The 10,450-nt window shown below is 47.3% G+C and overlaps 1 protein-coding gene and 1 long non-coding RNA gene across 5 annotated transcripts in view; both read left to right on the top strand.

The window, feature by feature from the left end:
* Nucleotides 1-289: 289 nt before the first annotated feature.
* Nucleotides 290-10,450, top strand: part of SPEN (spen family transcriptional repressor) — a 71,769-nt gene continuing 61,608 nt past the window's right edge. For all 4 annotated transcript variants that reach the window (XM_075027603.1, XM_075027602.1, XM_075027601.1 and 1 more), the window contains exon 1: nucleotides 290-695. In XM_075027603.1, coding sequence (XP_074883704.1) covers nucleotides 613-695 — 83 coding nt within the window. In that variant the 5' untranslated portion in view covers nucleotides 290-612. The remainder of the gene's footprint in view (nucleotides 696-10,450) is intronic.
* Nucleotides 716-9,041, top strand: LOC142031018 (uncharacterized). Its single transcript, XR_012650389.1, has 2 exons — nucleotides 716-6,521; nucleotides 6,711-9,041. It is a non-coding gene; the product is annotated as an uncharacterized LOC142031018 (long non-coding RNA).

The following is a 10,450-nucleotide window of genomic DNA, read 5'->3' as shown; positions in this document are numbered from 1 at the left end:
CCCGCCGCCCCCCCCCCCCGCGAGGGAAGGGGGCGTTGCGCGCGCGCGCTCCGCCTCCGCCGCCGGGGCCGCGGCCGCGGCGCGCGCCCCAGGGCGCAGTGCGCCTGCGCGGGGGCCCCCGTGTGGCGCTGCGAGAGGCGCGGGGAAGGGAAGGGGAGGGGGGGGGGGAAGAGCGAGCGGAGCCGCCAGAGGAGCGGGAGCGCGGAGGGGGGAAAGGAGGAGGAGGCGGCGGCGGGGGGGGGCGCCGCGCTGCCGCTGACGGAGGAGGAGGAGGAAGCGGGAGCGAGCGAGCGAGGGCCGCGGCGGGGGGAGACAGGGAGGAAGAAAACCCGCGGCGGAGGGGGAGCCCGCCGCCCGCCAGCCGGCCCGCCAGCCAGGGGGCCCCCCCGGAGGGGATGGTGTCGTCCGCCGCCGCCGCCGCGGGGGGAGGCAGCCGGCGGCGCTGAGGGCGGCAGGGCCCCGCGGCGGAAGAGGCGGAGGGCGGCGAGGAGGAGGAGGAGGAGGAGGAGGAGGCGGCGGCGGGCGGCGAGCGGCGGCCGGCAGCGCTGCGCGGGGGGAGGCGGCGACCGGGAGCCGGGGCAGGGGCGGCGGGCTCGCCCCGCGCCGCGCAGCATGGTCCGGGAAACCAGGCACCTCTGGGTGGGCAACTTGCCGGAGAACGTGCGTGAGGAGAAGATCATCGAGCACTTCAAGCGGTGAGTGGGGAGGGGGTGAGGGAGGGAGAGGGGGTGTTCTCCGCCGGTCCTTCCCGCGCCTTCGGGTCGATCTCCCCACCCTTCCCCCGGGGAGGCCATTCCCCCCCCCTTCTTCTCCTAGAAAATAAGGGGGGGGAAAAACCCCCAAACCCATAAAAAAGGGGGTGGGGGAGGAATGTGGGGGGACGGTGACTCCCGCGGCCTGTGGAGAGGAGGAGGAAAACAAAATCGCTGTAAATAACCCCCGCGCCGTGCCGAGGATCGTCCGCAGAGGGCTGGCGGCGTGGACGGACCTGCGGGGAGACCTGCCGGAGCGGAGAAAAACAATAATAACGACTAAAAATAAACCACAGAAAGACGGAGGAGCAGCGTGTCGAAGCTCGGCTTTCTGCACGGAGTGGATTTGATGCCGAGGGGGGTGCGCGGAGGCAGTCTTAAGCCTGGCCATCTTAATTCTCCGTTGCTTTTTTTTTTTTTTTTTAAATTATTCAACGTTTGGAGTTTTCTCTTTTATCCTTCCCCTCCCGTTTTTACTGTGTTTTCCTCCATCTGGAGCCACCCCGGCCCTGAGGATGCTGCGTTCCCCCCCGCCACCCCCCGAGGTGCAGCCGTGCCCGCGCCGCTCTGTGCAGCGAACGGTGGGAACCGAAGCGCCCGCAGCTCCAAAAACGTGACTCTTAAAAAACCAAAAACCAAAAAAAACCCAACCCCCCAAAAAACCAAACAAAACCCACATAAATCACACGAACCCACGAAGAAAACACTGGATCTCTCCACGCGGGAAGCGCTCTGGACTCCTTATTATATTGTGGTTGTGTTTTGTTGTCTTTTTTTTTTTTTCCTTCTTTTTGTTGCATAGATTAAGCCTGCTCATAAGGAAGTAGTAGTTGTTTGCATGGTTGTATTTTTTCCCTCCTCCTTTCGCCTTTTCATGCGGAGAGGAGGAGGAGGAGGCTTCTTCCCCACCGCCTCAGCAACACCTTTTTCCTCGGGAAATGCTTTCGCACAAAGTTGATGCCCGGCACCCCATGCTGGAAGCTTTTTTTTTTTTTTTTTTTTTTTTTAGGGGAAAAAGAAGGTAACCAGCCCAGGGTGGCTGCTCAGCTCACGGCTCCTTCAGCCAGGTTGTTTTAATTCCTCTCCCCCCGCAAAAAAAAGGATTTTGAAGCTTCCTTTAATCTTCCTGCACTGGAAAAATGACGGAGCGTCCTTAATAATGAGTCACCATGGGAAAAATAGATGCGGTGACACTGAGGGGGGGGGGAAGGAAGGTCCCCGGCCACCTCTGCCCCGGCTCCTGCTCGCCTGCCGCTGTGGAGGGGGCTGGGGGGGGCTCGCAGCCCCCCGCCCCGGTGACAGAGCAGCCCCGGCAAGGGCGGGTGGTGCTAACCGGTCTCTAAAATGGCGGCAGGGCCCCGGTTGGGGTGGGGGGGGTGAGCTGGGGTCATCTCGGGGTGCAGGGAGGAACCCCCCGGGGGTCTCCTCCATCTTCCTGGCCTGAGCTGCAGCAGCAGCAAAGCCTCATCTTGGCATCATCAGCCCTCAGAAATTGCCCTGTTTTAATTGAGCTTCACCTTTTATTTTCTCCCCTGAGCCCAGAATTGCCGTTTCATCTGTGCCAGCGCGCGGGATGGTGGTTCTGCATTCGAGGTGGTTTGCCTTGTCCATCAGTCCAGGTTATGTGACCCAGCGTTGTACAAAGGCAGGGTTTTGGGGGAAAGAAAACCCACTCTGAGGTTGGTTGTTTAATTCCAGGCATAGCTAGCTGAAGGGATAGGCACTCAAAAGTAGAAATTTGATGTTCCTGGGTCTTATTTTGTCCAGTCCTCCTCCTTTTGTAAGATGTATTAAAGCAGGAAAAAAGTTGCTATGGTACTGTTGCTTAGAGATGGATGGGAAAAAATGGCAGGCGCTGAATTGTTAATTACCTTTTTTTGGTTGTTTTTACCTTTGTGAGTTTCAGTCAGAGGTTTGGGAAGGAGATTTGCAGCCAGGCAAACCCCCCTCATTTCTGCAATTTCTTGCTGTTTTTCAAAACTGATTTTTAACTGGGATTTGTGTGTTTGGGTGAGGCTGATCTCACGCAAGTAAACACAGTGAAAATATGCTTCAAAACATTTGGCTGTGGGTGCAGGTACTAATGCATGGGGGGAAATGACATGCTGCCTCCGTAGCCCTTTTGGGGATGTAAACATCTAAATATTTGTGGCTGTAAAAGGGGTAAAGGAGTATATGTTTAGACGGGTTTCAGGCTCAATGTATAGGTGCTGTAGGTGGACAATGGAGCAGGGCTTCCTTTGTATGCTGGTACTCGCCTGGGGGAAGGGACACGTTACACGAGGATTACATGGCATGGTGGGTATATCCATAGGGAAGGCAGCTGCCTGAGCGTGGAGGTGGGATGTGGAAGGTTGGATGTGGAAGGTTTCCTCGTGGAAAAGGACAGTCTAGTTTGGAGAGAAAGTCTTTTCAGATGGAGCTGGGCTTGGCGAAACCCAGTTCCCACCCATCCCCCAGCCTGAGAATAGGGTGAAGAGCATGCGGAGAGGCTGAGCCACGGGAGCAGGAGGAAGAATTCAGGGAAATAGCGCCTAAAATCTCAGCTGGGGTGCGACTGGGAATCGTGTTACCCCTGAAGCCTCTGTGCAACCCACAGGAGTGTTTGTTTTTCCACTTTGCTTAGGAAATATTGTCATTTCCATATTAAAGCCTATACGCAAGCGGTCTTGCTGTTGCACAGTCTGTGCTAGGGGCAAATTTGAGAAACACAACCATTCGGTTTCTAAAGAAGCAAAAATTGAAGGAAGACTACTAAAACTTAAAACCCAACAGGCGTGGTCAATGTGAGGGGTTTGCTGCTTCTCCTCCCCCCTTCAATTAACCAGTTACTGTGGGAACCTTGCTTGGTTTTGCAGTCTCACAAGTAATTCTTTTAAGGGACGAATTAAGATGAAAGAGGTGTTTTGCAGAAAGTGTATTTTTTTTGCAAAATGCGCCTGATTGGTTATGTTTAGTGTGAATTGAAAAAACACTCTCCGCTCACGAATTCTCCTCTCAAGTTAGAGAATATTGAAGCTGGTCTTGAGAAGCGCTGGCTTACATGAGCAGTGTTACTTTTTCCTTAAGAGCCCTTTTTTTTAATCTATTGCCTTGATATTAAAGGGGATTGCAAAAGAATGATTTTCTGTGCATTTTAACAAGTTGAAATTGTTAACAACCTTTCAGTTTTGTACCCAGATACTCCCTTTTTAAAAACTTCTTCCTAATATGTGCTGTTTTCTTTGAACTTAGTTATTAAGGCATTCCTGAATACAAAAGCAATTGGTGTCAGGATTGGAGGTCCACTGTTAGGATGGAATAAGCAGGAAATCTGTGTTAGGATATGGGAGACAAGCTCGGCGCTCAGGGAAGCGGTAGTAGGGATCATTTGGGTTCATCTAATTAATGCTGTCTTGACTAGCAGGAAAAAAGTCATTCACCATCATTGAAACAGATGCTCAGCAGCTTGCAGAACAAGGCGACTAAATATAGTAACAGTTGTACCCAGCACAAGTGCTGGCCTTCCATATTTTTTTCCCTGTGTTTTCTTCCAGTTGCCTGAAAGAACATGGCTTTGTCCCTTTATTGGTGTTTTAAAGGGCAAAGAGGAGTAAAAGCCTCTTGATTATGAACCATGTGACTTTGGTATGCCATCTCCTATTCTCTGGGAGAATTAAGACATTCAGAGTGGCAACCGAGTCCAGGAGAAGCCCTGGATTTCAGGAAACAAATGTACTCCTTTAAAATTGTTAGAAATAAGTTGCAGATCAGAGCTGTGTGAGAAAGATAAATAACTGTTAAGGTTTTTTTTGGGGAAAATGTGCTTCGTCTGGCTTCACCTTGTTCCAATTTCTGTTTTTGAGGAGATGCATAGAATACCTTCTGGAGAAGTGGTTTGCATTTTAAACACAACTGCTCTCAGGAGTTGCTCTGCAAAAAACTGGCGTAACAGTGAGTGCATGTTTCTTTTCAGTAACTTCTAGAAGATATTTGGTCAGTTTACAAGATGTTTTGTCTTGATAGCTGTGAGTGTAAATTCAGCCTGGGAGAGTGAAATCTGTGCTTTCTGCCTTGTACGTCACCCCTGTGGACTAAGGTGGAGTAGAGGGATTTTGGTCAGCTCTTTTACAGATTGTGTACAGGGTAGAGCAGTGAAGATTGCTGCTGGTGTGCTGGTTTGAGCACTGAGAAGAAAAACCTGCGTGCCTATTTAGGGTGATGGCTGCTAGGACGGCACCATTTCTGGTGCCTTTTTCCCCATGTCTGACAGCAGCAGGTCTTCCAGTGCCTTTCCGCAGGAGCAGGCTTGAGTCAGAAGTAATAGTGCTCCTGTTTTTCTAGTAAAAGTCTCAAATATGTTCCCAGGCTTTTATTGCTTATAATATTTCTTGGAGATCACTTAGGATGCAAACACATGGATGGTTATACTAAATCAGTTTTGCATATAGAGATGTTTATCCAGATGTATTTTTATTTTAGGAGAGTACAGAAGTAAGGCTACAGAATGAACTATTCCTGTTTTCTTTCTTGATTTGTATCATTTTTAAGTGACAGTATTTTCATAGATTAGGTACTAGCCTTTTTAGTTCAGAGCCTCTGAAAGGAGGGGGAAGGTAAAATTTATGCTTGTGCTTTGCTGAAGCAATGTCTAGAATATTGCGCAGTAACAAGACTTGTTTGTGCTGCGTTTCACAAATGTCTCCAGGAAGGTAATCTTAGTTTTGCGGAATATAAAATCCAAGATGAACATGGGAGGACATTTGGTTGGGGGATTAGGGTGAGGGGATTAAATTAATTGCCCAGAATCAGAAGGGAAAGAAAGGTGTGGAAGGCACGAGGCGAGTCCTGTCTCCTTGAGTCTCAGTCGGTTCCTGGCGAAAGTCAGCCTTGCACTGGGTGTAGGTTCATCAGTTGGGTGGCTAACTGGGGACGTGGTTGTGCTGGGTCTGGTGGTGGCTTGCATCTCTGTTTTCCACTAGATCTCCTTTAATAATTCTGTTCCTAATACTGATAAACCGAGCACCATAAAGCAGCACAGGCATAACCTCTGCGGTGTACCGGGGGTGTTACCGAGCAATGTTTGTCTGCAGCCACCTACTTCTTCGCCCAAGACTGAGTCATGGGGAGGACAGCTCCTCAACAGTTTAAGATTCATGAATCCTCTGGCTGTTCCGGATACTGCTCTTTGCATGCACTTGAGGTGGCAGCTTGTTGACGCCACGCCGGCCGGGGAAATGCCTATATAATTATTTCAAAGAAACTTAATGAAAAGCTGCGAAGAGCATAGATTTGGACCAAGCTTCTATTAAGTGTTTTTATACACTGAGCCATGTTAGAAAGATAAGTTGATGTCACTTGGTTACAAAATTCTGTCATCTGCTGAGCCTTTCTGGCACTGTTTCTTCTCTGAAGTTTCTTCAGAGGTCCTGGCTGTGTTTATTTGTCATTTGATGAGAGCAGCTTCTGTTGTTGCTGAGCTGTTCCAAAATGACGTTGGCTTTTGGTATTTCTTGTCCTTACTTTATCATTGTACCAAAGGAATTTAGAGTAATCCTAGAGGCCTTTCTTGCAGACTGCAAGAAAGCAGACTCGCCTGTTGAGAACTTAGCAGTCCTTGCGAGGCTTACAGAGGTATTAAATCCATTCATCAAGTTAGAACAGGGGATGAGAAAAGGCTTAAATTTGTTTTGTGATAGCCTTGTTGACTGTTTTTTCTCCCTCCTTGCTTTTCATAGGACAGAAAGTCATGCCAAGTTCTCCAGCAAATGACCTTACTGCCGTCTTAAGGTGTGTCCAAAATTAGGTCCTTGTCTTCACTAAGGGCAAAGAGGCGCTAGCTGGCTTTTAATAAAAAAGGAAGTAAATATCCAAATGAGTGGAGGGCAGGTTGCAGATTTTGGACGAGTTGGTGAGTCAGGATGAACGTGGGGCTCCTTGGGAGTTTTGTTTTCATGAGCTGATGTGTTGCAACTGCAGGCTGTCTTGCTGTTGTGGTGGTTTCACACTGTTGTCAGCTTGTGAAGAAGAGGAGGAGATGCCTTCTGCACATGAAGACGCACCTGAGAAATAACGAATATCAAAACAAAGTCTTCTGAAGATGTTTGGGAAGGGGTAAAACTGAGGGTCACCCTTCTCGGCTGGTTTTAGACTACTGAAGGTTTTGTGAGAGTTGCTGGCAACCAGGGTGTAAGTTGTTGAGCTGCTAGTGGGGCAGATACATTCTGGTTTTGGTAGCTACCAAAAATAAGCACTTGTGAGATATTTTGCTTGTGTTTTTTATTAAGTTCAGTGAACTTGCTGAGGTCTGAGAACGCCCTGAAACCAAAGACTGCAAGGGCAAACATTCCTAAACAATGAACTGAGGAATAAACTAGAAAATATGATTACTTTCCATAATAAGATTTTGAGTTTAGCTGCATCTTCGGCATGCCAATTTAGAAATCTCGTGGGAGGAATATGAGCCTGAAGATGGAAATTCACAGTGTACAACCAGCCTTGCAGCTTACCTTTGCATGAGTCTTTGTAGTGTTCTGAAGACTACTTGAACAGTTAATGAAAATCAGACAAAAGCTGCTTTTTTTCTTTGCCCAAGCTAACAAGTCAGTAGTGTTTCCCACCTGGTGATTGTACAAGCGGGGGTAATGCAGGAGGTTTCATCTTTCTGTCTGCCTGGTGAGTAATGGCAGCTCTGGTCTCCTCAATTCTGAAAAAATGTCTCAAATGCTGTTCTGCAGTAATATATTAAGATGTGATCAAGGCATCTGTACGATGAATAGAACACAGCAACTGCTTTGGTTTCTGCATTTCCATTGTTATTGTTTAACCTACTAACACTCTGTAATCGTCAGGTGCAATCTGTAAAATCCTGCAGTGTGAAGATAACATCCTTTAGTAAAAGAATAAACATTGTTACAGACTTTTCATAAATACACCAGGATATGTGCCAGGGCCTGCTGCAATCTGATCTGTTAGCAGGATAGATTGAATATGAAGGCTGTGTCTCTGAATTCAGTTGAAACAACATCCTTCTCAGGGCGGATTTTTTGGAAGCGTGTCCTGTAGCGTTGCATGGGCTGGCTCTGTACTATAATTTGTATATTCATGCCTTGTCTGAGGTCCAAATGTTCATGGTGACTTGGGTGAGAATGCAGCAGAATTCGGATGTGAAAGGAACATCAATTTTCCGCTCAGACAAACTAATCGTGGGAGAAGAGCAGCAGTCTGTCTTAATGACCACTTTCTGTTTAAGGACTAGGGCATCTTTTAAGAACAAAAGGGAGGTGTTTTTTTTTTTTGCTTCCTTTCTCTTCCTCTTTTTCATTAAGCTTAGCAACTTAAAATTGAAAGCACTTCTTTTTTTAAGCACACTTAGATCTGAAGCGTGAGCTTCCAAATCTGATCAAAATACCGTGAACGTGCTCTCATCTCAACAATGAAAAGCCAGATAAGTCCAAACATCTCTGGAAGGAGTGTGAATAGATGATCTGCACCACTGTCTGTTGGATACCGATGGCTCTTTCTATAGAGGGAGACAGTGCTAACTTGGGTGTGCGTTCCTCTTGAATATCCCTCTATCCAAATAGAAGAGATTGCGTGTGTTTTGTTATATCCCCTGATGTGGTAGGATATCAGAGCTGGCTTCAAAGCAAGTTCTTGTCACGAAGGTGGTCAGGTGCCCAATCAGAGCTGGGTTTGAAATGATCTTCTAGCTCAATAAAAAGACTATTGCCAGACTGTAAGGTGTTTTTTTTTTTTTTTTTTTTTTTTTTTTTTTTTTTTAAGCAAGTGGTGAATTGCCTTCAGTTTTTCTCCAGGTACAAAACTGAGCTGGTTGTGTGTCCTGGTTTCAGCTGGAATAGAGTTAATTGTCTTCCTAGTAGCTGGTACAGTGCTATGTTTTTTGAGCTAGGTATGAGAAGAATGTTGATAACACTGATGTTTTCAGTTGTTGTTAAGTAGTGTTTAGTCTAAAGTCAAGGATTTTTCAGCTTCTCATGCCCAGCCAGCAAGAAGGCTGGAGGAGCACAAGAAGTTGGGAGGGGACACAGCCAGGGCAGCTGACCCAAAGTGGTCAATGGGGTATTCCATACCATGTGATGTCACATCTGGTATATAAACTGGGGGAGTGGGGGTGGGGGATCACCGCTTGGGGACTAACTGGGTGTCGATCAGCGGGTGGTGAGCAGTTGCACTGTGCATCATTTGTATATTCCAATCCTTTTATTATTACTGTTGTCATTTCATTAGTGCTGTTATTACCATTACTAGTTTCTTCTTTTCTGTTCTATTAAACCGTTCTTATCTCAACCCATGAGTTTTACTTCTTTTCCTGATTTTTTTCCCCCGTCCCATTGGGTGGGGGGCGAAGTGAGCGAGTGGCTGCGTGGTGCTTAGTTGCTGGCTGGGGTTAAACCATGACATTGTGTTTTCTGTCCATGGGCTTCATTGAGAGGAACTTAATGTCCCTGTTGCAGACTTCCCCAACTGTGGTGTACATGTCTTTGGTGAGATGCTCGCTGCTTCCGCGTGGCACAAAGCACCGAGCTGTGGTCCATCTGCTCTTGCCACTGGTGTGAATACCTCCTGTCCTCATTAATAGTGATGGCTGCCAAAAAGCGCATAGAGGCTTATTTAAATGTTCCCTATTTAGGCTCTCTGTGGCAGCTGTGGGTGACCTGTAATGGTTAATAGGGCAAAATAAGAAAAATAAATTGCCAAGTTGTATGTTTAAAGTAGCCGTCTTTGGAGGAAAAAAGTCTTCCGGCCTCATTAACATCCTAACTGTGAGGAGAATAAAAGCTCAGGATGGATAAGTATCTCCCTTGTATACGTAATCAACATCTGATTTAATTCCAGGGGATCTGTGCTTGTATGGTTGAAGACACTGCTTTTGGAAAGCCAGCTAAACACACATCTAGACAGCTAAGGATCGGCACAGTAACCTCATTGTAATCAAAGTCTAAATAAACTTTTGGTCTTTTTCTTAGCTCTAAACCAACTTGTTGGAAGTATTAGTAGCAGGGAAGCTTTGCCACGTCATAAAAAATAAAAATGGCTTCAACACTGATGTTGTAGATGATATGGTGGTTGTGGGTACAGTGAGATATGCTGTTTTTTGGCAGCAGCTGAGCTCAGGAAGCATCTCTTCCTCTACATCCATTCAGAGATTACAGTCCCTTGGTTGTGCTGGCAATTCATGCTCTTGCCTAGCTTGTGTCAGACTCATTTTTGAAAACAAGCATTTAAAGGTGAAGTTGATCACCAAAACGGCATAAAATTAGGAAGCAGCTTTCTTGGTGGTTATGGTGATGTACCCGGTTGTGTTGTGGATGGTACGGTGTATCTGGCTATATCCTTAAACTGCAGGAGGAGCCCTGTTAGTCTGGTAGCACACATATACCTCGAGATAAGGGTCTGCTGAATTCTTTGGTATGATGAAACCTCTTTTAGGTAAGCTCGTACAACCAAGGTGAGAAACCTCACCTGTAATTGCAATGAAATTCAAGCTAGTCTGTTTTCAGCTTGGCTTTGCAAAACCTTGACTTTGAGTTGCATCAAAAGAAAAGCCATTAAAATCTGGCTGGCTAAGGAGCTCAGTTGTGGAAAGTTTTAAGCTCTTGCCTATGAAGAAAGCGCCTGGAGCGCAGGTCGTCACTGCAGACAAAACACCTGAGTGTGTGCCTGGCTCTTACCGGGCGCTTGTCAGCAGGGAATAT

This window comes from Buteo buteo, chromosome 5 (genome assembly GCF_964188355.1).
Source record: "Buteo buteo chromosome 5, bButBut1.hap1.1, whole genome shotgun sequence".
NCBI lineage: Eukaryota > Metazoa > Chordata > Aves > Accipitriformes > Accipitridae > Buteo > Buteo buteo.
Note: the sequence above shows the minus strand (reverse complement) of the source record. Positions and strands in the feature narration are given on the sequence as shown.